The 27710-nt window shown below is 55.7% G+C and overlaps 2 protein-coding genes across 5 annotated transcripts; one reads left to right on the top strand and one right to left on the bottom strand.

Annotated features, from left to right (window-relative positions):
- ATP2A1 (ATPase sarcoplasmic/endoplasmic reticulum Ca2+ transporting 1) lies at positions 1-16449 on the top strand. 2 transcript variants are annotated; one of them, XM_037140033.2, is made up of 23 exons: positions 477-820; positions 1143-1160; positions 1560-1642; positions 3053-3157; positions 3870-4008; positions 5934-6014; positions 6865-6950; positions 7106-7403; positions 7578-7744; positions 9426-9514; positions 9774-9876; positions 10156-10287; positions 12194-12316; positions 12441-12659; positions 13370-13705; positions 13890-14110; positions 14234-14436; positions 14625-14710; positions 14795-14928; positions 15043-15160; positions 15356-15473; positions 15755-15798; positions 16164-16449. In XM_037140033.2, the coding sequence occupies exons 1-22, from the start codon at positions 703-705 to the stop codon at positions 15757-15759; spliced, it is 2982 nt and encodes a 993-aa protein (XP_036995928.1). In that variant the 5' UTR covers positions 477-702; the 3' UTR covers positions 15760-15798; positions 16164-16449. The 2 variants fall into 2 exon arrangements, with proteins under 2 accessions (XP_036995927.1, XP_036995928.1); XM_037140032.2 differs by lacking the exon at positions 15755-15798 and having other exon boundaries at positions 1-820.
- On the bottom strand, positions 16404-27645 carry RABEP2 (rabaptin, RAB GTPase binding effector protein 2). 3 transcript variants are annotated; one of them, XM_037140047.2, is made up of 13 exons: positions 26942-27645; positions 26267-26476; positions 23891-24048; positions 21699-21809; positions 21261-21611; positions 20275-20370; positions 20077-20175; positions 19124-19279; positions 18106-18283; positions 17952-17963; positions 17809-17864; positions 17504-17581; positions 16404-17036 (listed from the first exon to the last, which is right to left on the bottom strand). In XM_037140047.2, exons 1-13 carry the CDS (start codon positions 27000-27002, stop codon positions 16935-16937), a joined length of 1668 nt encoding a protein of 555 aa, XP_036995942.2. In that variant the 5' UTR covers positions 27003-27645; the 3' UTR covers positions 16404-16934. The 3 variants fall into 3 exon arrangements, with proteins under 3 accessions (XP_036995942.2, XP_036995941.2, XP_053527439.1); XM_037140046.2 differs by having other exon boundaries at positions 17465-17581; positions 26942-27634; XM_053671464.1 differs by lacking the exon at positions 17952-17963 and having other exon boundaries at positions 17465-17581; positions 26942-27634.
- Positions 27646-27710: the final 65 nt, after the last annotated feature.

A 27710-nucleotide genomic window follows, 5' to 3' on the forward strand; every position in this document is an offset into this window, starting at 1 on the left:
TCCTCTCGCCCCCAAAGGATGTCCTCCCCCTCTTCTTCGATCCCCTTAAGGTTGGAGTTTCTCTGCTGTACTTTAAACCGACTAGGTGAGGAAGGAGGCCGGCGGGGACAGACAGGTTCAGGGTGGATGAGACGGGAAGTGGGAGCTGTGAGGAAAGTGGAAGGTGAAGTCCTGAGAGTAGCAGTGGGCTTAAGGGAAGAACTGAAGGGATGAGTTTGGAATAGGAAACTCAGTGCAATCGGGGAAGTTGAGGCCACTGGGGGAGGGGTCAGAAGCAGAAGACAGAAAGCGAAGTCTCTCCCTAAATCCCCCTCCTTCCCTGTGGCTGGGGCCACCTTAGCTTCCCTCTGAGTGACATCTCAGGCTGCAGCCCCACTGTTCCCCCTCTGTCAGCAGAAATATCTCTCTTCTGACCCCTCCTGCTGGAGTCTCTGCCAGCCAATCCCTGATCTGGGCGAGGGGGGAGCCCGGCCCCCCCCACTCCCTCATAAGGACCAGCTGGGGGCTGGGGGGTGGTGGCCGGCTGCTGCAAGTGGTACCGGGGTCAGAGCTTCGTGAAGGGAAGAGAAACCTGGGGGGGGGCAGGAGAGAAAACGGAAGAAGCCCAGACGAACAGGCAGGCGGACACACTGAGGAAGGCACCCCCCGCGTGAGGACCCCCCAGAAGGAACACCGCCCCCTGGCCCCCAGGACGGGAGCACCATGGAGGCTGCACACTCCAAGACCACAGAAGAATGTCTGTCTTATTTTGGTGTGAGCGAGACCACAGGCCTCACCCCGGACCAAGTGAAGCGGCATCTGGAGAAATACGGCCCCAATGGTAAGTGTTCTTTGAAGGAGAGGCTGGCAGTGCCCTCACGAGCCCCTGCAACACCCACACTCGCAAACGGTGGAGCCTCTCCCTCCAGGGTATCTTAGGGTAGAGCCGGGCTGGGCTCCAATGACTGCAGCAGGGAAGAGGGTACGGACGGAACAGGGTCCCTGAGAGCCAGAGTTCGGGGGGTTTATGGGATGACCTTGGTGAACCTCAGATGCCCCGTCCATGGCCTGATTCTGCTACCTTAGTCACAAACTCCTGGGTGTGGAGGCCATTGGACCGAACCCCAAATGAATATGTCCTTTTCTTCTTTTTCCCTCGATAGAGCTCCCTGCTGAGGAAGGTAAGTTACTGGAATCCCTGAGCTGTCATGTATGACTCCCTCTTCCCTCAGTGTCCCACTTCGTTCTCCCTGCCGTCTCCCTACCAACTCCTGTGCAAACGCCCCTCCCCAAAAGTTAGGGTCTGGTTGGGGGCAGAAGTTTCCGGGCACTTGCTCCTTGAGGCATCCAGCCCTTGAACAGTTGCCCGTTGCTCAGAGGAAGGAGCCTGTTTCTGAGGCCTTGGCAAGCCCCTCTGCCCTTCTGTAAGTTCTGGGCCCGTGGCCCCAGAGCCTCACTGTTCCAGGCTCGAAGTCAGGACACTCTCAGCCTCTGGACCCCAGCTCGCACCCGGAGTCCAAGCGGATCATCCACTAGGCCTTAACCCCGGGGCGGGCTCCTCCTCTTGCCTCTTCCCCCAGGGAAGTCCCTGTGGGAGTTGGTAGTAGAGCAGTTTGAAGACCTCCTGGTTCGGATCCTCCTCCTGGCTGCCTGCATTTCCTTCGTAAGTGTGCGAGCACATCTGGGGGACGGTGGGGCATGTGGGCTGGGGGATCTGGAGAGTGCTGGGGGTTGGGTTCCAAATCACAGGCTGCTGTGGCCCAAGCCCTCAGCATCCTATTCTGCAGACCAGACTGAGGGAGGTGGGGCTCGTTTTTGTCATCTTCTGTCCTTCCCCCACACCCCACAGGCAAGTTTTATTTTAAGCTTTAAGAGCGTTCTCAGCCAAAACACAGAAGCTAAGCCACCCCTGAAGCTTCAAGGGCTCTGACGGCTCAGGTTACCCCCTGAGCCGAGGGCTCCCCAGCTCAGAGACTGCTGCCACCCGAGCGAGGCACCACTACTCCCTGCATGCCCTGGGCACATGCAACAGCCTACCAATCCTGAGCATCCTAGCGCCCCTGCCCCGCCCTTCTGGCAGTGATTGGTGGAGGCAGACTCCCTCCCAGAGGCGGGAAAGAGCTGCTGGTGTGAGGGTAACTCCAAACGCTGGAAGGCCCAGACTCCTCACTCTGGCCTTGCCTCCCTACCCCTCCCTCATCAGGGCTGGAAGTCCTGAGATCCCCCTCCTCACCAGTGTGGCCTGACTTTCCCTTTCCCTGCCCTCCTCAGGCTCCGCACAGCCTCAGGGCTGGCCTCGCGCCCTCCTCAAGGTCCCGGCACCTCTGGTGTCCTGGAGTTCCCCTCGGCACCCACCTTCCCAGCAGTCCATTCTGCATTTGGGAATTTCTCCCTTAACATCTTAGTCCTGCTGGAAGACAAGACTCTGGAGGCAAATAAGCCTCCGTGTCCCCTGGTCTCCTTAATGGAGGGCCTGTGGGCCCCTGAGCACTCGTTGGCAGGGCCTCACTTCTCCCGTCTCAGATTTGCTCCTTGACATTTGCCTGTGGCTGTTGCCTTTGCCTGGCAGAGGCAACAGCTGGGGTGGGGTGTGTACAGGAGGCCCAGTAACACTATCCCCCCTCTTCTGCTCCCTCATGAAATTGGAGCTACCCTGGCTTGGGCTGTGGGGGAGGGGTGTGGGTGGGCCAGGCGCCTGTGAGGACCACAGGGTTTTTCCTACTGAGTTTTGGCTCCCGGGGGATGGATGTGGCTGTGGGGGTATTTGGCCTGGGTGTCCCCTGAGCTTCGTTTACAAGCCAACAGTCAGTCGGGGAAACCTGAAAGCATTCCTACTTAATCCCTGAGTTGTGCGTATCTGCGCCCGCCTGTTCGCGCTGACCATCAGCAGTGGCGGTGCCTGTGTGAGCATGCGCCTCAGAGTGCAGAGCCTCACGCCGATGAGTGATGCAGTACCCCTGTGATACCCGCCCCATGTGCTCCTGCGCATGTTCTCATCTTCATTTGCTTTTTTCTCTTTTTACCTCTTGGAGGGGCTCCGTTTCCTATTATTCTCCCTTTCCTTGCTTCCCAGGTGCTGGCCTGGTTTGAGGAAGGTGAAGAGACTGTTACCGCCTTTGTTGAACCCTTTGTCATCCTCTTGATCCTCATTGCCAATGCCATTGTGGGGGTTTGGCAGGTTAGCTTTGACCCCGCCTCACTCCTTCATATCCCCCCCTCCACACACTGAACAGGAAGCCGTCCTCCCCCCACCCTCCTCCATCACTTTCCTCAGGCTCACCTTGTTTTCTGGTCCTGTCGCTCCATTTGGAAATGAGACAGAGTATTGGAAAAAGTGGGGGACTGTCGTTCCCACTGTCACTTGCTGGCACTGTAACCCCGGGAAAGTCCCTCCATCCCCCTGGGCCCCAGTTTCCTCATCTGGAAAATGGAGCCGACAAGCCTGTCCCTCCGAGCTGTGGTGAACTCTCGCGAGATGAGGGGTGCGGAAGCCCTCGGCCCTGCGCCTGGCGTGCAGTAGGAGCTCGGCAAACACCAGTTTGAATTTCTTCTTTCTCCTACGGTAGCACCCTCTGCTTCTCCTGTCCCCTGCTTTCTGATTTTATTTGGTTCTCCTTTTTTGTCTCCCTAAAACCCGATTTTCAGCCATAAGTGACAGTTTACTCAACACAAGCACGCGGACGCTCACATGGAGCTTGTCTCTGTCCCTGTGCCAGGAGCCAGGCCTGCATGGCCTCCCTCCTCCTCTGTGATCTCCCTGTTGGCCCCAGGACTCTGGCCCCCGCTCCACCATCTCTACACGCCCCACGCACCCCACGCCCACCACAGCCTTCCCTCTCCACGACCTTCCTCCTGTGATGACCCTCCTGTCCTCCACCCTGTACTCCCAGGAACGTAATGCAGAGAATGCCATTGAGGCTCTGAAAGAATACGAACCCGAGATGGGGAAGGTCTACCGGGCCGACCGCAAGTCGGTGCAGAGGATCAAGGCTCGGGACATTGTACCCGGGGACATTGTGGAAGTGGCCGGTGAGTGATGGGAACGAGTGGTCCAGAATGGGTTCAAGGCCAAGAAGATGAGTATGTTGGGGGTTGGGGCTGGTCAGTCTGGTCCTGGTTTCCAGGAGGTGGCCAGAATGGTGGAGTCTTTGCTTCTCCTTCCCAGACTCCTCAGGAGGTCGCCCCAGGGCACTGTGGCCGAAGTACCCCCTCCCCATCAGAGTCTCAGCGGGAACAGCCAGTCCTGTCCCTGAAGCTGCAGGCAGACCCCCTGCTCCCCCCGCCTCTCACCCAATACTTGCAAGCAACAGGTGGAACCCAGTCCCTGCCAATGGTCCCATCTCCACCCCCCTCCTAAGGCCTGGCTTCCCTATCCTTTCACCCACCCCCAAGCTTGGTCAGCCTTAAATCTTGACCTCTCAGTGCCCTTGAGGCCTCTCAAAGGGGAAGGAGTGAGAGTAGAAGGGAGAGGGGGGGCCAAAGGCTCAAGCCCCCGACCATGTAAGGGAAACTCAGTCCCCAGCAGAGAACACGGGACCTGGGAGGAGAGCTCAAGGAGGGGCCCCGCCTCTCTGGTGAGGGACACTTAATGCCTGACCAGGGAGAGGTGGGGGCTGGGTGGCTAAGATTACTGGGATTCTGCCCCCTTCAGCGGTTTTTATATTTGCCCTTCGCAGGCCTTCCCACATCTCCAGGCCGCTGGCATAAGGGGATGTGTCTTTCTCATGGGCTTCCCTCCACCAGACACCTCCGTCGCCACCATGGGAAACTTGGAGCGGGGGTGGGCAGACTGAAGACCCCAGTGCCCCATCGCAGGGCTGTCTTGCTATGGAGACAGTTTAGAGTCAGCGCCATGAATGTCTATAAATATCACTTCAACTTGGGTGACAGGGTGTCCCGCCCAACTCCATGGCCAACCTCCTCCCGCCTCCATCAGTTTCCTCTGGCACAGGAGGTGGGACCTTAGCAATGAGGGAGGAAAGCAGTCAAACCCGGTCCCCAGAAGCATCCTCGGGACCAGGCAGGATTGGGCAGAGGTCCTGGGAGGCATTTAGACTCCTCGGAGGTCTCCAGTCTGGCAGGGCATCCGCTCCGAGGCTCGCCCCCAAGGTGGCTTCCGCACCGGGCCCTCCCCACGGCTTCTCGGCTCCAGGCCGCGTGCTGCTCTCCCGGTCCCTCCTTCCCTCTGCGCTGCGGGCCTCCCCTTCTCGTCTGCCCATCTCCCCAGGGCACTCACCCAGTCTCCTGCCCTTCCTCGGATGCTCGGACTAGACAGCGGTTTCAGACGTGTGTCTTCTCCATGTGGGCCTGTCCCCTCTGCCTCAGTGGCCCCCCCCCCCTCCTGCGTCTTCCCTTCTCACACTGCCTCTCCCTCACTCTCTCCTGCTTCTTGCTCTGCCTCGTGCCGCGGTTGATGTCGATTTTCTCAGTTCCCATATTTCCTCCTGTTTCTTCCCACTTTCCCTGGCTGTTCCACTTCACTCTCTTCCCCGACACATGTCCCTCCAGTCACCGTGTTTTCTTTAACTGTTCGCTTGCCTGTGCCTTCTCACCTTTCTCCCTCGTTTCCCGCTCTGTTTCGCGGTTCCGCATTGTCAGTTTTAGTTTCTCGTCATACAACAGGATTCTTCCTCATTTTCCCTTCAGTCACTTAACATAAGTTTACTCGGCATACCAGACAGTGTGCCAGACTCTTCCTTCACGGGGCTCAGAGCCCAGTGGCAAGGGGCACTTTCCACGACGGGGTCAACTGGCGTGAGCGTTAGGAGGGAGGTGCCGGGGCTACGGCAGCACCTGCTGAGGGCCTGGCTGTAGCGCGGGGGCGGGCACCTAGCCTAGGTGACCGCCAAGAGCTGAAGGATGAGGTGGGGTAGTGGGACGAAAATTGAGTATTTCTTAGGAAGGCAGAAAAATATTTTCTCAACTGACTTCACTCTTCTCCACTTTCTCCACAGTGGGCGACAAAGTCCCCGCAGATATCCGCATCCTCTCCATCAAATCCACCACCCTCCGGGTTGACCAGTCCATCCTGACAGGTCTGCGCCCGAGGGGGAGGGTGCATCCGGGGAGCATGGGGGAGGGTCTGAAGAGGAAGAGCTGGCAGACAGACAGGGATGAAACGCTAGGTGCAAAGAGAAGCCCCAGCAGCAGGGCCCGCTCCTGGCTCCACAGAGGCAGCAGGGGCAGCACCAGCAGCTTCATTCACTGCTGCAAAACTGCAGTATGAGGAGGGGGGTGGAGCGTTTGTGCCCATTCTCCAGACGGCCGTTGACCCGTCCCTTCCGCACAGACACACGGGTGCATATGCACCCAGAGAGCTCCTGTCTCCTCCAAAGCCCTCAAGTAAAGAGCTCCAGAAGCTAGGCCAAGGTGCACTTAAAAGGCAGCTGCCACTGTGTCTCCACTGGGAGAGAGGGTGGTGATGAGCCAGTAACCATGCCCACGGACCAGGGCGGCAAGGCTTGCCTGGCCTGGGCTGACTGTCTGAGCCCCTGCCGTCCGGGAGTGGCAGGTAGGATCCCGCGGGTCGGGGCCGCTCCCTCCCAGGAGCGTGCTCTTCAGTGGACAGTGCGCTGTCACATCAGTCAGCCTGTTTGATGCCACCAAAACCTTGTTTTGAAGTGTACATGTTGTCATCGCCACCTTACAGAGGACCGAATTCATGTAGCTTGTAAGTGGTAAAGCCAAGGCTGGGGCTGAGGTCTTTTTGCCCTAAGAGCAGTGACATTCCCATCTGCCTGCGGTGGTTCCTTCCAGATCCAGACTTCCTCTACGATTGCCACTTGGCCCTTACCAGGCCCTAGGCTGCCGAACAGAGTGGGGAGTTAGGGAAGAAAAGGGGAAAGACGTGACGTCATCTGAAACCCCCCATTGTCCCCTTCTCAGGCGAATCTGTATCTGTCATCAAGCACACAGACCCTGTCCCTGACCCCCGAGCTGTCAACCAGGATAAGAAGAACATGCTCTTCTCGGTGAGCCACCAAGGGCCGGCTGTTGCACACTCCTGCCGGAGGCCCTGGATGGGGAGACACACGTCAGTGTGACGAGAGATGAGCCCCACAGTTGAGGGACTGTTCCACGAGCACTGCCTCTCACCCGATTTCTCGCCTCTTCTTCACCCTCCCAGGGCACCAACATTGCAGCCGGCAAGGCCATAGGCATCGTGGCCACTACGGGCGTGAGCACCGAGATTGGGAAAATCCGCGACCAGATGGCCGCCACGGAACAGGACAAGACCCCTCTGCAGCAGAAACTGGATGAGTTTGGGGAGCAGCTCTCCAAGGTCATCTCTCTCATCTGTGTGGCTGTGTGGCTCATCAACATTGGCCACTTCAACGATCCCGTCCATGGGGGCTCCTGGTTCCGAGGTGCCATCTACTACTTTAAGATCGCTGTGGCCCTAGCTGTGGCTGCAATCCCAGAAGGTACAGCAGTCTCTCCCCACCCCGCCCCCTGCATTTGCTAATCTCACCTGCAAAGACCCTTTTTCCAAACAAGGTAACATTTATAGGTTCCAGGGAGCGGGGCCTGTTATCTTGGGGAGGTCACTCCTTCCCATCTCTGTTATTGTTCCTTAACCCCTCTTCTTCCCCCCACAGGCCTCCCTGCAGTCATCACCACCTGCCTGGCCTTGGGCACCCGCCGGATGGCAAAGAAAAACGCAATTGTCAGGAGCTTACCCTCTGTTGAGACTCTCGGCTGCACCTCTGTCATCTGTTCTGACAAAACAGGCACCCTCACCACCAACCAGATGTCTGTCTGCAAGGTCAGAGAAGGGTGGGCAACTCCCATTCAGAAGACCGCCCTTGGGTGAAACGAGCCTTCCAAAGATGGTGGTGCCCCTTCATCACTGACCACTCCTCATTTTGACCTGGGAAAGAAATGCTCGGAGGGCAGATAGAGCGCCATCCTGTGAGCTACGAGAGGGATCAGAGCGGCCCCTCTGTGCAGCCCAGTAGCTCTCTACAGCCACCTCCACGTGCCAGACATTGCCCTGTTCTCTCTAATCCTCCACAACAGCCCCATCAGGGAAAGGCCTTGTTCACCCCATTTTCTGGAGGAGGAAACTGAGGCTCTGGAAAACTCAGTGCACAGTTAGTAAGAGCAGAACTCGGTTTCAAACCCAAGTCTGTCTGGCCCAGAGCTCCTGCCTGTGCACCAGACCGCCCTCCGGAACGGTCATGCACCGCAGGGGCCGGGGGAGCCCGGCACACTCATCTCGAGAAGCATCTCCAAAACCGGGGCGCTTAATGTTTTCTGTGCCTTGGGCTCTGGCAGTCTGGACCTCTCGTCAGTATATTTTAAATGTATAAAATAAAAAAACATAGGATTCTGTTTTAAAAATACACCAGATTACAGAGGAAACGAGTGATGTAAACACAGTTACCAAAATCTTTAAAAAAGCAAATTTGTGATTTGGTAACACTTAGGCTTCTTTATGAAGACATTTAAGTAGCAAGTCTAGCAGGGGGTCTAAGCACTACTGCGATGCAGAAGCCGTAGTCCGCTGCCTGCTTCATGATCGAAAGGAGATGCTAACTGTTGGAGAGGCAATAAAAGGTGTCTTTTTTTGCCATCAGAGTTCACAGATCCCCCCCTTAGTGGGGTTGGGATCATCCATGGACTGACCCCTCAAGCCAAGAACCCCTGCCATAAACAGTGTTCTTGGAATAGCATGTCCATGAAAGATAAATTGTCGTTCCGGGAACTGAGGACTCTGTGGTCAGACCGGGATGAGAAAGGCTGTACCCTTGGCCCCTTGGGAAGACCCATTCACCTCTGGGCATTGGAAGGCCTCGGAGAAGGCTGACTGTAAAGAGGGTGGATTTCACTTTGTTTAACCCAGAGTTTCCCAAACTGGCTTTGACCACAGGACTGTTTTGTCTTGGAATATGTCTTAACCCCTGTCCCTTCCACACTTGCCCTGGTTCACCGTGGGCTGCTCCCCTCTGAGCACTACACACTCAACATCCTTCTAAAGCACAGGCTTCAAAGCCAGACTGCAGGCTTGTACAGCCTGGCTCTTGTCATGTTCCATAAAAAATGAATTCATTGCCTGCACTTGAAAGCCAAGAGATTCCATAGGAAAATAAACTGAATTTCCAGCTGTTACTGCAAAACTAGGAGATCTGGCCACAAGTGTCTGGACCTGTATATGGGCCATGTGCCAACAGGTGGACTGGTAGCCTCAGTCCCTGCCCCACCTTGTTGCGCATGTCTTACCTTTTGTCTAAGGCCACTGACCGAACATGGAGAATGATCGCAAGGGCGTGGTGGTAGAGGGGAGGATGCAGGGAGAAAAAGGAGAGGCAGGTCGGGGTGGTGGGAAGTTAGTCTGCACAGGGGGCCCGGCAGAGGGACGTTCAGAGCCTGGGCCCCCTCAGCGCAGACTGCCTTCGGGGCGTGGGGGGAGCTACACATCTGTGCACGTGCCCTTCCCCCCACAGATGTTTATCATCGACAAAGTGGACGGGGACCTCTGCGTTCTGAACGAGTTCTCGATCACGGGTTCCACTTATGCTCCAGAAGGAGAAGTGTAAGTTCCCCTGGGGTCTGCTCCTCAGCTCCTCATGCCCCCTCCACACACCCTGCCTTTCTCCTTGGGGCTCTCCATTTAGTTTTGTCTGCCTTTCTCTGTCTTCTGCCTTCCCCTGACCTCCTTCTCTGTCCCGCCTGATCTTGGTTGCCATCTCCCTGACTGCGCCTCGCTGCTTTCCCCTTGCTCTCTCTGTATCTCATTTCCTATTCTTCTCTACTTGTTTCTTTTCCTTCCTTCCTCCCCACCTCGCTGCCAGCTTGAAGAATGATAAGACAGTCCGGGCAGGGCAGTATGATGGGCTGGTGGAGTTGGCCACCATTTGTGCCCTCTGCAATGACTCCTCCTTGGACTTCAACGAGGTAACCTCTGCACCCCTGAAGCAGCCCCTCCTTCCCTTCCAGCTGGCTCAGAGTCCAGGTGTCCTCAGCAGGTCACAAGGAAGGGGTCATAGGAAGGGGGCCCCTGAACCGAGTCTTTCCTGGGTGGAAGAGGAAGGGAGTGGTTTGTTCCCTTCTCATTCTAGGTGGAAGGCAGGTATATTGGTGGGAGCAAGGGACCAGGAGCCCAGGGCACTGGGCTCTTTCTACTACTTTCTTCTACCCTTTCTACTACTTCCCCTTCCTCCTCTGCCCTCTCAGGCCAAAGGTGTTTATGAGAAGGTAGGCGAGGCCACCGAGACAGCACTCACTACCCTAGTGGAGAAGATGAACGTATTCAACACTGACGTGAGAAGCCTCTCAAAGGTGGAGAGGGCCAATGCCTGCAACTCGGTGAGTTTGGCTGCTCCCTCCCCTGGGGTCCTTCTTCGACCCCACTGCAGAATCCGGGCAGGACCCAATGAGCCTCAGGAAGCAGAGGCTGGCCAGGGTCCTTGTGCTTCATGCTGGGACCCCAGCCGGGACAGACAGGTGGCCTGTCCACAGGTTTTTCTCCGTCAGGCTGACTTCGAGTAGGACCTGCTGCCCCTGGACCAGTGCTGTTCTTTCCACTGCCCGGCCGCAGCATTCCTCGATGAATTTAAAATCACTTCCTCCTGTTCTGTCCCCAGTTGAAAAGGAATGGAGCTGGACACGGAAACCACAAGTGACCCATCCTGGGGCAGCCCCACCTTCAGCTATCACGCCTGTGTCTCTAGAAGCACATTTGTTTTTATAAGGTCTCAAGCCCTGATCTAGGGTTCGGGACACGTGACTACTGCACGTTCTTTCACTTCCCCTTGCCAGATAAGCACGCCCAGTTCTATTCCCCTCACTCTGAGTTCTTGCTCTTCGTATTTACTCAGTCAGTGTCTACACTGAACTCCTCTGGGGGCTATGTTCCCCGTATCACCCAGTCTTATATGTGTGCATGTGTGCAGGACACTCATGTGTATGTCAGTAGATGTTTGATATCAATTTTAATCATTGACAAATGACATTTTTACATTTAAAAAAATTTAAAAGTCCTAGCCCCGGCTGGTGTGGCTCAGTGGATTGTGTCGGCCTGCAAACCAGAGGGTTGCCAGTTCGATTCCCAGTCAGGGCACATGCCTGGGTTGCGGGCCAGGCCTCCAGAAGGGGGCACATGAGAGGCAACCACACATTGATGTTTCTCTCCCTCTCTTTCTCCTTCCCTTACCCTCTCCAAAAATAAATAAATCTTAAAAAAAAAATGTATAAGCCCTGACTGGTATAGCTCAGTTGGTTGGGCGTAGTCCTGCAAACTGAAAGGTCACCGGTTCAATTCCTGGTCAGGTCACATGCCTGGGTTACAGGCCCAGTTCCCACTCGGTGCATGAGCAGTAGGCAACCGATTCATGTTTCTCTCACACACTGATGTTTCTCTTCCTCTCTTTCTCCCTTCCCCTCTGTCTAAGAATAAATTAAGTATTTTTTAAAAACTTACAAGTGATAATATAAACACAAAGTTTATTTATTGTTATTTTTATTCTCGTTTTTATTTTATGGAGAAATATCTGTGATGCATTTGGTGAAAAAAGCTCTCATTCATTTTTTTTAAAAAGATTTTATTTTTTTTTTAGAGAGAGGGGAAGGGAGGGAGAAAGAGGGACAAAAACATCAATTTGTCGATGTGTGTGTGAGAGATATCGATCAGTTGCCTCTCGCACACCCCCAACTGAATACCTGGCCCGCAACCCAGGCCTGTGCCCTGACTGGGAATCAAACCAGTGACCTTTTGGTTCACAGGCTGGCATTCAATCCACTGAGCCACACCAGCCAGGGCTCATTTATTTTTATGGAGCACTTATTATATGCCAGGCACTAGTTCTGCACTGTCCCAACCGCACGTCTCAAGAAGCACACATGTGGTTAAATTAAAATTAAGTGTAAGAAAAACTTGATTCTGCAACTGCACCAGCCACGTGTCCCGTGCTCAGTGGCCGTCACTCAGTCGTACCACTACTAGATATTCTGTTGGGCAGTGCCACCCTACACATCTTCTCCTGTACTTTAAACAAGACACACTGTCCCACAGTGGTGGCACTAGCCTTGGAAATCTCTGTGTTGGTGCTGTTAGGTGCCACACTTGGCTTGACTGGGCTTGGGGTCCACTGGACCGCAGACCCTCTTGATTATGTTTGAAGGGGCCCGGGGCCATTCCCTTCTGGCACAGTGTCCTCGCTCTTTCACCACCCATCTCATGTCTGGCCTCCCCCTCCCTGTCTCCTCTCTACAGGTGATCCGCCAGCTGATGAAGAAGGAATTCACCCTGGAGTTCTCCCGAGACAGAAAGTCCATGTCTGTCTATTGCTCCCCAGCCAAATCCCGGGCTGCTGTGGGCAACAAGATGTTCGTCAAGGTCAGAAATCAGAATGTGCCCTGGCCCCTTTCCCTCCTAATCCCGGGTCCCCCTCCTATACCTGCCCGCTCACTGTGCCCTGGAAGGGAGATTGTCGTCTCTGAATGCCGTTCTGGTCTCCTAGGGTGCCCCTGAGGGGGTCATTGACCGTTGTAACTATGTACGAGTCGGCACCACCCGGGTGCCGATGACCGGGCCCGTGAAGGAGAAGATCATGTCCGTGATCAAGGAGTGGGGCACTGGCCGGGACACCCTGCGCTGCCTGGCTCTGGCCACCCGGGACACACCCCCGAAGCGAGAGGATATGGTCCTGGATGACTCTGCCAAGTTCATGGAGTATGAGGTGAGCAGCTGGAAGCCTCCCGTTGCCCCAGAGTCACCGCCTCACCTCCTCCACCACCCGTCACATCCTACTTTGTCATGGGCCATAGAATCACCAGGCATTAGAGTTTGAAAGAACCGCAGTGCCACTTTACGTGCGATCTGTGGACCTGTCTGTGATGAGGTGAGGTGCTTGGACACAGCAGGACAGAAATCAGCTATCACTAAATATACTCCAGTTCAGCTGACGTGTTTCCACAGTGAGATTTCCCTGATGCAAGAAGCAGCGTGTCGACCTACATTCTGGTACAAAGCTCCTTTTACCTGTAGTGGACTGGCTCTCTGGAGAGCACCAAGGTCCACACCCTTCCTTTTAGAGAGGGGACACTGTGGCATGACTGTTCACACAGATTCGCTCAGAGTTGTAGACCAAGCGAGTGGCCCTTCTGAAAGCAGAAACCACTGCCCTAACATTACATTCAGCTCTTCCTGTGACAGACACAGTCTGCCCCTTACAGTGGGTCCGGCGCTGCCAAGCCTGTGGGTGTGCGTGTGAACAAGGAGCTCCTCCTGCCCCTGAGTTTACAGGGCCCTGCTGAGGTTTAAACACCAGGCCCAGAGTCAGCTCTTCCCCCGGCTCAGGCCTTTCTCCCCAGCTCCCCAAGAGCACCCTCCACGGATCAGTCTTGGAGCCCCTCGCTGACCTTGCCACCCTCTGCTCTGTCTCCCCAGCTGGACCTGACATTCGTTGGCGTGGTGGGCATGCTGGACCCTCCACGGAAGGAGGTCACAGGCTCTATCCAGCTGTGCCGTGATGCTGGAATCCGAGTGATCATGATTACCGGGGATAACAAGGGTACAGCTATTGCCATCTGCCGACGAATTGGCATCTTTGGGGAGAACGAGGAGGTGACAGACCGAGCTTACACTGGCCGAGAGTTCGATGACCTGCCCCTGGGTGAGCAGCGGGAGGCCTGCCGACGCGCCTGCTGCTTTGCCCGAGTGGAGCCTGCCCATAAGTCGAAGATTGTGGAGTATCTGCAGTCTTACGATGAGATCACGGCTATGGTGAGACCAGTGGGGCTGCCCAGGCTGGGGCGCTGTGGAGTCTTGCATGGGGCAGTCTGCTTAGTGCCCACTGAGACCACTGTCTTCAGGAGCTGGGGGCCCGGGGAGGGAGGAGCCAACGGCCCCAGTCAGATGCACAAGAGGTGTGCGGGAGGGGCCAGGTCCCACCTCTGTCTCCCCTCAGACAGGCGATGGTGTCAATGACGCCCCAGCTCTGAAGAAGGCTGAGATCGGCATTGCCATGGGCTCCGGCACTGCTGTAGCCAAGACCGCCTCTGAGATGGTGCTGGCTGACGACAACTTCTCCACCATCGTGGCTGCTGTGGAGGAGGGCCGGGCCATCTACAACAACATGAAGCAGTTCATCCGCTACCTCATCTCCTCCAATGTGGGCGAGGTGGTCTGGTGAGCAGCCAGGGCGGCACCCACGAGGAGCCAGGTCAGGGTGGGGGATGGGCACAGGTCTAGGGGCAGGACGGACTTCAGGTCTAGGGGCAGGACGGACTTGTGACCACCTCCTTCTGGCAGCATTTTCCTGACGGCTGCCTTGGGGCTGCCTGAGGCCCTGATCCCCGTGCAGCTGCTGTGGGTGAACTTGGTGACTGATGGGCTCCCGGCCACAGCCCTGGGCTTCAACCCGCCAGACCTGGACATCATGGACCGGCCCCCCCGGAGCCCCAAGGAGCCCCTCATCAGTGGCTGGCTCTTCTTCCGCTACATGGCAATTGGGGGTGAGTAGGGTGAAACTGCGCGATCTTTTCCAAGCCCCCAAACTGACCCCTCTGGGACACCAGCCTCTCCAAAGCAGTTTCCCTGGTCGCTCCTTTTCCCCAGCCCGCTGTTTGTGGCCAACAGGTCCGTTTGATGCCTCCCATTTCCCAGCCCTAACCCCCCAACTCCCACCTTCTTTCTACCACAGGCTACGTGGGCGCAGCCACTGTGGGAGCTGCTGCCTGGTGGTTCCTGTACGCGGAGGACGGGCCTCATGTCACCTACAACCAGCTGGTAGGGAGGGACTGGTGAGGGAGGGTGGAGGGGCACAGGGTGGCCTGGAGGCTTTGGTGGGACCCCAGTTCCTTCCCGCTGCAGACCCACTTCATGCAGTGCACCGAGGACAACCCCGACTTTGAGGGTGTGGAGTGTGAGATCTTTGAGGCCCCTGAGCCCATGACCATGGCCTTGTCTGTGCTGGTCACCATCGAGATGTGCAACGCTTTGAACAGGTAGGACCCGCACAGCCTCCCCTGCCACCTTGCCCTCTACGCTCCTGTCTCCCCCTTCACCACCCGTTCTTCTGTGTTCTCCGCTCTCGCCTCCGCCTGGCCATCCACGTGCAGCCTCTCTGAGAACCAGTCCCTCGTGCGGATGCCGCCCTGGGTGAACATCTGGCTGCTGGGTTCCATCTGCCTCTCCATGTCCCTCCATTTCCTCATTCTCTACGTTGACCCTCTGCCGGTGAGCCTTCTGGCCAGGGTCACCCATTCCCCAGCTCACACGGAGCCTCTGTAGCGGCCCATGACCACTGTAACTACAAGCACTCACAAAGGGAAGGTGGGGTCAGGTTGGGGTGGCACTGGGTCCTCTGGCCCCTGCCTGCCCCCTCCTCAGAGGGGCACTTGGCCTTCTCACTGCCCTGACGGCCCCTCCCAGATGATCTTCAAGCTCCGCGCCCTGGACCTCACCCAGTGGCTCATGGTCCTCAAGATCTCATTGCCAGTCATCGGGCTCGACGAACTCCTTAAGTTTGTTGCTCGGAACTACCTGGAGGGTAAGCGGCTTCCCTCCTCTGAGCACCGCCAGCCCCTGGGCCCTGAGTACAGCCCCTTCCCCTCTGCGCTGCGAAGGCGCCCGCCCCCACCCTTTTCCTTTTCAGGTGGGTGTGTTATCGGTCCACCAGGGAGGAGCACCCCGGCCCCCTTCCTCCCCTCCCCACCCCTCTATGCCTAGAGCAGACACCTTCTCCTCGGTGCCCCCACGACCACCTCAGGCCTCTTAGCCCTACGTGCCCCCCTCCAATAACGGCTGTCTCTCTGTCCTCTCTGGCCATAGGATAACTCGTTCCCCCTCCTCCATCTCTTTGAACCGTGTCACAGGTATCTCCCTTCTTGCCCTCACGCCCAGCTGCTGTGGCACCCGAGGCCACTTGCGTTCGCACACCGCCACTGCCGTGCTTCCAAGCCAGGGGTGGGCTGCTGCCCTTTGTGGGTCGGCACTGCCCTGGCCTCCGGGCACCACTGTGCCTGCTGCGCTGCGCTGCGTTGCGCTCGCTGGGCATTGCGCTAGCTGGGCGCTGCGCTGTCTGCCGCTGGGGCTGCACTGGTTGGGCGTGGGATCTGGGGGCACAGGTGGCTAAGGGGGCGCTGGGCAACCCCCAGGTGAGTCTGCAGAGGGGGCAGCGAGCCTGAGACTGACTGTTCCCCTCCTGCTCCTCCCTCAGCCCTCCCTTTTCTCCTTCCAGATCCAGAAGATGAAAGAAGGAAGTAACCGGTCCTTTTGCCCCTTATCCCCACCCTGATAGTGACACATCTTCAGCCTGAGCTGTGGCACAGACCCCACATCCCCTCTCCCCCTCCACATTCTTGTTTATAAACACGGTGTCCCCTTCACTGTTCTTCCCCACCCCAGCAACCCTCCCTTTTACCCTATAACACCTCCCCTTCCCCAACCACGTGGGGCTTGCAGGGACAAGGCTACCGACTGAGCTGAGCTGCTTATTTATTGAAAATAAATGACAGAAAAGTCTGGCCTTGCCTCCATGCACATCTTGGGGCCTGGGTCTGGCCCTCGGGGACAAGCATCTTAGTGTCATGCAGTCCAGAAAGCAGCTGCCTGTCCAGGGCGCATGTAGGGACAGAGGCTCCCAGCCACCACCCACAGCCTGGCTATGCCTTAGGAAAGGGGGCGGGAGGGAGACTGGCAGTCTGGCTGGGGGACGGGGGCATGGGGGTGAGGGCCCAGGAGGCAGCATAGCAGCCAGAAAGTCACAGGGCTGAGCCTGCACCTTTGGTTCTAGGGGGTAGTTGGGACCCTCACACAGTGTCATCCTTGGGAGCAGAAGGCCCAGTCACTCCTGGGAGGAGGCCCTGGAGGGCCAGTGTGGTGGTGGCCCCATCCCCTAAACCCCAGGCTTGGAGAGGGGGAAGACTCCATCCTGAGACCCCCAAAGCTTAGGCTTAATGGTTCTGCAGTGGAGAAAGGCAGTCTCCCCATAGCGGGTGGGTTTGGCCTCTCAGGAGTCCTTGATGTCCCTGATGTCCCTGAGGGGCGCCTCATCCATGATGCTCCGCACTTGCTCCAGACTCTCTGCCTGGCGGATCTGTTCCAGGCGCACCTGGGAGGGTCCAGTGAGGAAAGCAGAGGGCCCTTGGTGCAGCCCTGACCCCACTTGCCAGCCCCCAAGGGGCAAGGGCCCAGTACCAGTGTGCCCAGGGGCCCCACCTACCCCAACCTATGGCAAAACCAAGTTCAAGGGGAAGAAACAGGTCCCAGGGGAACAGCCTGAGGAAGTACGGGGCAGGGGCAGATGATGTAATGAGCACGCCACATGTGTCCGTGGGCCAGGTCCTGGGCTGGGGGCTTCCCGTGACCAACAAAGATGCACACACAAGAGCTTTAACATTTTTGAGCAGCAGCTCAGAGGAAAGGACCATGCCAGCCCCAGGAGAAAGGAGACTCCCCTCATCGGGGCACTGTCCTTGCATGACCCAGGACAAGTCACCTGGAGTCATGGCAGCCTGGTGGTGAGGGGACATGCCCTACCTGCAGGGCCTGGGACAGTCGTACAAAATCCCTCTGCACCTGTTCACTGGTCTCCAGTTCGGCCTGCAGCCGCAGCACCTTTGCCCTCTGTTCTGAGAGGAGGTCTGTGAGCTGAGCCTGTGGGGACAGGACGCGGGCTGGGGCCTTGGGCCAGATGGGATGGTGTATGGCCAACCGGAGGGAGAGCCCCTCTACTCGCCCCCAACTGACCCCTCCTGTAGGGCCTGAGCCACAAGGCTTCCTGCTGCCTAATCTGAGACATGGAGGGCAGGAGGGTGTGGTAGGGTCTTCTCCACTCTGCCACCGCCTCCCTGTCATCACGTCTGGCCTGACTTCTGCCTCACCTTGCTCTGTTCCTGATGGATCCGCTCCATCTCTGTCCTCAGGCTGCACAGGGAGGCTAGGAAGTCAGGCAGGGACCAGGTGTCAGGCCCACGCCCTCCCTCCTTCACCCACTCCAGCCCCACCAGCTCCGGCCCATACTTACCTTCTAACACCTCTGTGTGCAAAGGAAAGAAAGAGAGGTCAGGTTCACTCTTGCACTGTCTCCTCTGTCCCCTCCTGGCACCCAAGTGGTCCACTGTGGAGAGGTCACCCTCCCAGAAAGCCGGAGTGGGGAGTCCCATCACTTCTTCTCTCACCTGTCTCCTCCCGCTGCACCCTCAGCTGCCCCTCCAGGCTGGCCCTTGCCGCAGTCTCTTCCTCCAGCGCCTCCCGCAGCGTCACAATCTCAATCCGAAGGCGCTCGGCCTCATGTTCCCGGGCCTGCTGATGGGCCCTTGCCTCCTGCCCCATGCGGCATACCAGCTGCTGCAGCTCCTGGAAGGGATGCAGTCACCTGTTGGGTGTGGGGTAGGAGGTGCAAAGGCAGCAGGGGCCAGCAGCTACATGGGATTATGGAGAGGGGAAAGGAAGGGAGGAAGGAAACTGTGAAAAGGGGAGATAACCCAAACCCCCAGTATGGGGCATCCATCGTCCCTGATAAAGCAAGTGGACAAGTACATTGTTCGCCAGTGACTTCTGCAGCAAGCAGCCCTGCCCTCAGCGACAGACGCCGAGGAATGGTGCAGGAGGTCACCTAGAGCAAAGATCCTTTAATAGAGCTCAGAAACACTGAAGTTAGCACTCCACTGTTTAGGCAGGCACATATTTGTAATAAAAATGGTAGCAGAGAAGAGCAAGGGAATGGTTGAATTCAGGAAGGTAGAAACAGTCAAGTGGTACAGGTACACATAAGAAGATTTAAGTTGTATTTTCAGGGTGGGCAAGGCTTCCGGGCGACCTTCATATTTTTAATACATTAATTTAACAATGTCAACAAAGATGGCGCATAGATCAATGAGGACAGATTACTATGAACCATGATGAATTTGACCTTGTGGATCTCGTGTTGCTTAAACCAAATTACTGCTTTCAAATTAAGCATTCTGTTAAATTATTTTCTCCTCATGCCGAGGCTGGCAGGGGGGTTTGGTCCCATTTTCAGATAAGGAAACTGAGCCTTAGAAAAGTTAAGTGAGTTGGACAAGGTGATGCAGTTAAAACAGCAGCCTGGACCTGTCCCCAAGCCCCAGGGCCCCAGGCCAAAGCTTTTCTGTGTATGAAGAGGAGGTGCCAACAGGGCGAACCCCTGGCTGTCAGTGCCTGCACCGCCCTTACCGGGATAGAGCTGGGCAGCGCCTGGTCCTGGCCCTCATCCTGCTCCAGGACCCAGGGGGCTGCAGGTGGCGGCTGCTCAGCCCGGAGCCCTTGGTTTTCTTCTGTCAGCCGCTTTACCTCATGGCTCAGGCACTTGTGGGAGGTGGCCAGCTCTGCCTGGGTATGGAGTGTCAGTTCAGGGAAATGAGGGGGGAAGGGTGTCCCCGTGCCCCATGAGGCCAAACCCTGTACCCTCCTCCAGACGTGCTGACAGCCAGAAAGCCCCCACCCCCCCTCCTCTCCTGAGAAAGGAACGAACACCCTTTATTATGTGTCTTTGTCTCCCAAGTCCTTTATACACTCAGTGACATGGAGGTCACACCATGGCAGCCACAGGTCAGGTTGGGTATTTTATTTGGTCGATGTTTTTTTTCTTAACGTTAAATTAGTTTCTAACTTTAGAAATCTGGAGACTACACACCAATATTCAGATTTCTGGCTTCTCTTGGCAAATCAGTACACCTGGCAGCATCGAGCTCAAATTCCCACCTGGGGAAGTCGAGGAGCAGCTGCCCCAGGGACCGGCGCTGTTCGCCACGCCACTCCTTCCGGCCTCACACCCAGCCCGACACAATCATTTACAGCTCTGGTCTGGCCTTGGGAAGTTCCTGATTTTATAATCCTTGCCTTTAATTGTCATGACTCTCTAAACTAGGTCCCATTATCTCAATTTCAAGGCAGCAAGGCGAAGGCTCCCTGATTGTGGGATCAGCTCAGGATCATCGAGCAGGTGTATCATGGGCTCTATCTGAATGCACAGCCCCAGTTCTGGCCACAGTGCCAACCCCTTTACCCACCAGGCACCATCTCCAGGTACAGCCCACATAGGACGGGGGCCTCCACCTTCCATGTGCCCTTCTCAACCAATTCCCATCACTCTCCTCTCCCTCTTGCCCCAGCTCCAAAGCCCTCACCATCTGCAGCTGCACCCGCTCCTGAGCCTGGCTCACAGTCCCCTGCAGGGTCTGCAGCAGCTGCTCTGAGTTCTGGACCTGGGCCAGGAGCACCTGCATCTGTGGGTGGAAGGGGGGCAAAGGCGAGGTGAGGCCGGGGCCCAGGAGGAGGCATGCAGCCAGAGGTCTTGCTGGGGCTGGAGTAGGGGCTGGACCCACCTGCTTGGCACAGTCCTCATTGCTTCGTCTCAGGCCCTCTTGCAGCTCATCCCGCTCCCGGCTGACGCTCTCCAGGTCCTTTTGCAGCTGCCTCCCCTGCCAAGACCTTGGCCTCAGTCTCAGCTTCCAGGAGAGGCTTCCCTCCTCACCATGCCTCTTATGCCTTACCTTTTCTCTTTTTGCATCTCAGTGGATGGTACCATCATCCTCACAGTTGCTCAAGCCAAAAGCCCAGGAATCGATGCCCTTCCCTTTCCTCCACTCCCCCTGTCTAACCCACCAGCAGGTCCTGCCAGTCTGCCTACAAAGTAGATTCTAAAACCACTTCTCTTCATCTCTGCTGCCATCTCCTGGTCCCAGTCACAACCCTCTTCTAAACTAGGTCAAGTGTCTACCAGCTGGCCACCCCACTTCCCCTGTTGCCCTCTCCCCCCACTAGCGCCCATTCCTACAGCAAGGCCCAAGTGGTCTCTTAAAGCCTAAAGCACAGCAGGCCTCTCCCTGGTTTAAACCCCTCCGAGGCTTCCCACTGCTCCTTGTCTGAAACGTGAGCTCCATGGGCCTGAGGCTGGCCTCGGGGACCCCGCCTTCCTTCCTGATCTCATCTCTCTTTTCCCTCTTGCTTGCCTTCCTGTTCCTCAGACACACCACAGTCTGCCCATCCTCGGGCCTCTGAACTTGCAGTTCCTCTGCCCCCAATCTTCAAAGATTACCTCTTTTCTACTATCCAGGTTAGTTTCCAGCATTGCCATGACCCTATATGTTAGTTCTGGGCCTGTCACCCTGTGACACTGACTTCCTCATGTGCTCATGTGCACGTGTGGGTCTGTCTCCCTCACTAGGAGGAAGCGCCAAGAGTGAGTTTTCTCTTCACTGTGAAATCCCCGGCTCTAGCTCAGCCTGGGCATAGTAGGAGCTCAGTAAGTACCGGTGCAGGGACAGATGGATGCATGCATGCAGACAGGTACCCCATGCACGCCACTCACCTCCATTTGCAGCTGCTCCCACTGGGTGTCTGGGACAAGCTGGTAACCAGGAGGTGGCAAGTAGATGCCCTCAGGGACCAAGGTGCCCGTGGACACCAGGGAGGCTGTCTCTTCCTGCTCGGGGCTCAGGGCCTGGCGGCTACGGGGCAGTGAAGTGCTGCTGCCAGTCCCGCCGCCAAGGGAGAAGGAGGAGATGGAGGCGCTGTCGTCACAGTTGTGGGCGAAGGCCTCGGCTGCTGCACCCCCATCTCCGCTCAGCTCCTCGAGAGGCTCCAGTGGGGGAGACAGGTCTCGGGACAGAGGCAGCAACTCCGTGGAGCCGTGCAGGGAAGGGGAATGCCGGGGACGTCTCTAGGGAAGGGGGTCAGGAAAGACGCTGGGGGGCCAGGGTCCTGCAACGCCCCTTCTTCCCTCAGTGCCACCTGGCCTCCCCCTTACCTGGATCTCTTGAATCAGCTCCTCCGCCCTCAACAGTTTCGCCTTCAGCTCCTCTATCTCCTGCTCCATGGGCAGCACAATCTCTCGCAGCTTCTCCGAGTCCTCGTGGGCCTGAAGTGGGTATTGGGCAGCAACATTCCCTCTCCTGACTTCACGGCCCCTCATGTCTGTTCAGAGCTTTCTTTCCAAGCACTTGTAATCCTCCTAAGAAGGTTCTGTCCACCCCATTTTAGAGATAACAAAGGCTACGGGAGTTCCACGACCCACCCCAGATCACATGGCACATAAACAGGTCAGAGTCACAACCATCTTCCTGTGGCCCACGGCCTCACCATACTTTTCTTCCCCAATATTCACTTTTTTCCTTTATCAAAGAACTTAACATTTTTACTTGGACACACAAGCCTACATTTTAGAAAGTCATCTCCATTTCTTGGCCTCCCTGTAACTGGGCCTGGCCATGTGACTAAGTTCCAGCTAACAGATGGAGCAGGTGTGCCAGTGCAACTTCCAGGGCAGCTCCTTCAAGGGAGACGGTGTGCTTTTCTTTCTACCTCACTGGCTAGAACCTGGATGAGGCTGGCACTCAAGCAGTCAGCTTAGACCCCGAGGCAGCAAGCCCCACCTACAGCAAAATAGCAACACAGAAGGAGCCTGAGTCCCTAATGGCTTTTAAAAAAATTTGTAGAGCAGTTTGAGCCAAACTGAAGACATATGCTGGGGAGCAAGATCTCAAATGCTCTGGAGAACAGCAGTTTTGCAGCTTCCCTAATGACTTGATGAGCTGCTGTATCAGTCCTGAAAATGTCTACCTCTGGACTTGAAGAGAAATAAACATTTACCTTATTTAAACCACCACTGACTTGAGTTTTCAAAGCTCATCCTAACTGGTATGTCCCCCCGCACTCCCGATCACCACCATATTGCTATTTTTTGGTCCCTTTTCAAGTTCGGGATCCTGCTGAACATGCACAGCCAACAGCTGCTGGACAGCCCCACTTGGCTGGTGTACAGGCTCCTCCATCCCAGTGTAGCCAGGTCTGAACCGAGTCACGGTGCCATTTCTCCTCCCATGAGTGCTAAGGCAGCAAGAATGGCCCTGCCAGCCACCCAGATGTCCAAGGCAGAAACCCTCTTCCAACTCATGCTGCGTTTACTTCTTGAACCACTAACAACCTGTGTCAAACAAGTTCAGTCTAACCCTCCCATCTCTTCTGCGAACCACTGCAACAAGAGGGTACGCCTGTGTGGCCCAAATGAAACACTCCCCATCTGAAGCCCTGGAATCCATGCTCTGTAGACACCTAGGCCATGGACGGACAATGGCTGAAGGCAGGAGTTGGGCCAGGACTGGAACTGCCCAACCCCAGGCCTGTAGCCCCTCCTGCTGTCGCAGGTGGCTCTCCGTTAGCAGAGCCCTCCTTCACCGCCCTGGGCGGTGGCTCCTGGAGGAACCCTCTGAGTGCAAGCAGCAGCCTCTGCTGGGTGTGGGTCAGGCACCCTCCTTTCTTGGGCTCCTGTTTTGACCTTTGTCTTTCTAACCAGCCAATGGACTCCATCTCTCTGGGCATAAAATGAGCTAAGCACCTGCTTCACAGGGCTTCTGTGAAGATTAAGTGAGGTAACGATGTGGACTTGCTTTGAAAGATGAAGGGTTCAGTAATATGTGTGTCCTACTATTGTCAATAACAACAATAATAAAGGAGGTGATACACTATCTTCACAACGAACTTTACAACCAGATTGCTTAGATTTTTAAGCCCCAAATCTCCTTTCTATGTGCAAAACCTGGAGAGAATTACTGGAGAGAATGAGCCTCACCTTTCTCATCTGTTCCACGGATCTAAAGGGCCTTGTTTTGGGGAGAAAGGCTGGGCAGTCTGAATCTGACAGGCAGTTAGCAGAGTACCTAGTGCATGAGAGGCATCCTTGAGTGTTAGCTCCCTTTCTTCTACATGACTGTCCTTAATGTTGGAGGTAAATAGACCTAATGAAGCCACTAGTAAGTGGCAAGCCAGGACCTTGCTGAGTATAGAGCTAGCGTGCGCTATGCCTAGAAGGATGACTTGGTACCCTGCTCCTAATGATCTGGGAGTGGCACGCCAACAATCCCTCTGCCCCACCGTCACCTGTGGCTGCCTCAACATCTTTCTAATCTCGGGGGGTTGTAGGAAGGCTACCCGAACCCCAACCTTTTCCATCTGCTTCTCCAAGGAGTCCAGGGGGTGAGCCCGGGACAACAGCTGCTTCAGGCGGCCCAGCTCCCGCTCCTTCTCCTCATAATCCTGCTGCTGCTGCTGCCGCTCCTGCTTCAGGGAAGTGATCTGGGCTTCGTAGCTGCTGATAGAGTCTGGCAGGGCAGGAGGGCAGAGGAGGAGGGTCAGTGCGCTGGCCCTACCTGTGGGTGAGTATGGGCTCTCCAACACTGATGCACTCTGTGAGGCGATTTACCACAGAGGACCACAGGGGCTTTGTGGAGAGATGGCCCTGGCCACACAGCCAGCCTCTCTCCATCACTGTCTTCAGCTGCAAAACGGGCACAGTATGACAGCCTCACTGGGTTGTTACAGGATCAAAGGAAATGACATCTGGAAGGTGTTCAGCCCTCTTCCTGAAGATATATGGTCTCTATTCCATATATATATATATACCAATAACAATATATACATATATATCAATTGATATATGTCAATATATATCTGTATACACCAATGCCAATCAATAATAATAGTAATAAACTTTTTATGTGCATGGTTATTTTAACAGGTACTATTAGAAGTAAAGGTTCTGCTATATCAGAACTGTTCAACCCCTGGCTGGTGTAGCTCAGTGGATTGAGCATGGGCCTGCGAACCAGACAATTGCGGTTCGATTCCCAGTCAGGGCACATGCCTTGGTTGCAGACCAGTTCCCTGCAGGCCAGTTCCCAGCAGGGGACACACGAAAGGCAACCATACATTGATGTTTCTCTCCCTCTCTTCTTCCCTCCCCCTCTAAAGATAAATAAAAGATTTAAAAAAAAAAAAAGAACTGTTCAGCCAACAGCCAGGTAGCAAAACTTTATCAGGAAAACAAACAAGAATATGAGAAGAGTTTCAGCCATTGCGGAACAAAGCCGAGTGACACATAATAGACCCTTGGTGTGCTTTCTTCTTCATCATTGTTGTGTGTAATCTACCCCTCAGGAGAAAGGCTAATACATTTCAAGTGCCACAGGTGTTAAGGATTCTGCAGGAAAAAAAGAATGTTTAGAATCTACAAAAGCTTGCGTTTCTAGATTAATGTACTTTTTATTGCATGATGTGAACTAAGTTATTGCCTCCCTAAGTTTATAATATATCCTGTTTAAAAAAAAAAAAAAAAAAGGGTTCTGCTGCCAGACTGCCTGGATTCAAATCTGCTGCTTTCTAGCTACACAACCCTGAGCAAGTTACCTAATGTGCCCAGGCTGCGGGGCTTCCTCTGTAAAATGGAGCTAGATAATAGCTCCTACCTCATTGGGGTTGTTATGAATACTCATAAAGCATTTAGCTCAGTGCCTGGCATACGGTATATGTTAGCCATTATTATTATCACTGTCGTGATAATGATTTGGGACAATTTCTCTTATAAGGACAGGAAATTTCCTTTAAAATAACTGTAAGTATTTAAAAAGTGGCCCTACTTAAAGAACAAATATTAAGTAGATAACAGGGTAAATCATAGGAGGAGACAACCGTGTCAGGTCGTATGTGGAAGGGAGGCATCATGTTGGTGGAAAGGGTACTGAGTGAAATACAGCCCCAGGAGTCTGGAGGCAGGAGCAGGTGTCTGAACGGAAAATGATGTGGTGGGATGGGAATTTGAGAAAGTTTATTCTGGAAGCCAATGTCAAGGCCCAATTACAAAAGGAGACCTGTGAGAAGTCCAGGGGAGTTGTCCGGAGCTTCACTATAGCAGTGGCAGTGGAACCAGAGGTGGGACAGGACTGGAAGCTATTTTAGAGACTTTGGCTTCCCACTAAAGGAGAAGGGGAAAATGAGGAAAGAAGCAAGGAGATCTGGAGAAAGCGATGGTGTTGCATCTCAAGTACATACAGAGGATACAAGGGAGGGAAGGAAGTCAGTACATGTGTGTGTGATGGGGTGGGATGTGGGGGGGCAGGTGCAGGGATGCTTGGGAAAGGAAGGAAACCAGAGGATAAGACTCACAGAGACCAAGCCCAGGGCTGAGTCTGAAGCCCAGAGGATCAAGTGAAGGTGCTTCAGGGAACCGAGAAGTGGCTCATCCTCAGGGTTGATCAATCATCAGGAAGGAACAAGAAATGACAGGGGGCAAGGGAACAGGTAAAAGCTCAGAACTAAACTTAGTTAGAACTGACACAGCTGCTGCGAGCACAGGCAGCATCCCTGTGCAAATTAGAAAAAGGCGTCCCCCCACTAAAATGAAAAAAAAAATCTCTGTCCTTTGGGTCCATAGGCCTGCCCTGCTAACTTACCCAGTAGCTTATGTGTCCCCTTGACCCTTTTCTGGTCATGCACTCCCCTCTATGGGGCTGACGGGGAGTCTGGGAAGAGACCCTGCCTCACCTTTCAGGATGGCCTGCAGGGAGGCCACCTCCTCTTGGCATTGCCGCTGCACCGCAGCCACAGCCTCGGCCTTCGTGCTCTCGCTCACCTCGGCCACAGCCTTCATGGTCTCCATTTCTGCCAAGGCGCCTGCCAGCTCAACCCGAAGTCGGCCGAGCTCCGCTGATTCGGCCTCAGCCTTTGCCCCCTCCTGGGGCTGGGGATCAAGGGCTGTGGGGGACAAGGATCAGCCTCACTTCCCATCACTCCAACATCCTCAGTAACCCAAGTTTCAAAATCCGAAAGTCCTGCAACCTAGTTGTAAAGCAGCCGCGGTCCTCGCCTCTTTCCCGAGACCAGACCCGCTCACCTGGCCACGCCTCCTTCTCACCTAGCTCTGGCACGCGTTGCTATAGCCCCGCCTTCCCCCCCACACACACACGGTTCACCCAATCTCCTTTCCTCTGACACGACCCCTCCCTTCCAAAGGTCCCGCCCCTTCACTCGCTAGGTTCCACCGCTCGCTCACCTGGCCCTACCCCTTGAATCGCCAGGCCACGCCCCCTACTGGTGGCTCCAGACCCCGCCCCTACCTCCAGTATCCCCCTCACCACCACCCCCAATTTCCCGGCTGCTGAGCTCGGCCCCGCCTCTGCCTTTGCCGCTCCTCTAGTGCACGGACGCGCCCTTACTTACCAGTCCCCGGCTGCCGTCGCAGGCCATCCTCGCCCGCGGCCGCCGGCGCAGCTGCCGCCATAGCCTCCGCGCAAACGGCGGGGTCCCGCACTCCCCGGTGACCGCGCTCACCGCTTCCGGGTCCGCTCGGCTGTTTCCGGATCCGCTCGGCTGTTTCCGGATCAGCGGGGCTTGAAGCTGAGGACGAAGTTCGCTGAGGGATTGCCGAGTTCCGCCGAAGATATCTGAGGCTACGCCGGGCCCGACGCCGGGCCCGGCCCCGCCCCACCCGTTTACGTCTTCCTTCCTGAATAGCGCTGTTCAAGGACAATACTAGTCCTTCAAACCCCTAAGAAGTTCTCTTCATCAGAGGCTTCCTAGTGTCTCCGTGTGACTTTAGAAGCTCTGCTCAAATTATACTTTCTTCGGGACCCCCGCCGCGCAGAGGACAAAGCTCTCGCGGTCTTTCCCGAGCCGCGGAGCTGAACCCTTGCGCAGCCCCTGGTCGTCGTTTCGCTGGAGCATGGTTCACTTTACAGAGAATTGTGGCCAGGCTTCTGTGCACCTCTGCCCTCGTGGAGCGTCCCTCAGCGCAGGGCTGGGTTGGCTCCACTTTGGGGGTCTGTGTCCCAGCGCAGTCGGTCGTAGACGTCAGAAATTTACACGTCCCCCCACTTGGATATTCAACCATTCACCGCTTCCTGCTAATCCCCACCGCGCCTGTCCAGTGCCTCTCAAATCCCTCCTCTCCTTCCGTGGCCACTGCCCTAGATTAAGCTTTTATCTGTGA

Source organism: Artibeus jamaicensis, unplaced genomic scaffold (assembly GCF_021234435.1).
Source record: "Artibeus jamaicensis isolate MK-2021 breed Jamaican fruit bat unplaced genomic scaffold, CSHL_Jam_final contig_700, whole genome shotgun sequence".
Taxonomy (NCBI): domain Eukaryota; kingdom Metazoa; phylum Chordata; class Mammalia; order Chiroptera; family Phyllostomidae; genus Artibeus; species Artibeus jamaicensis.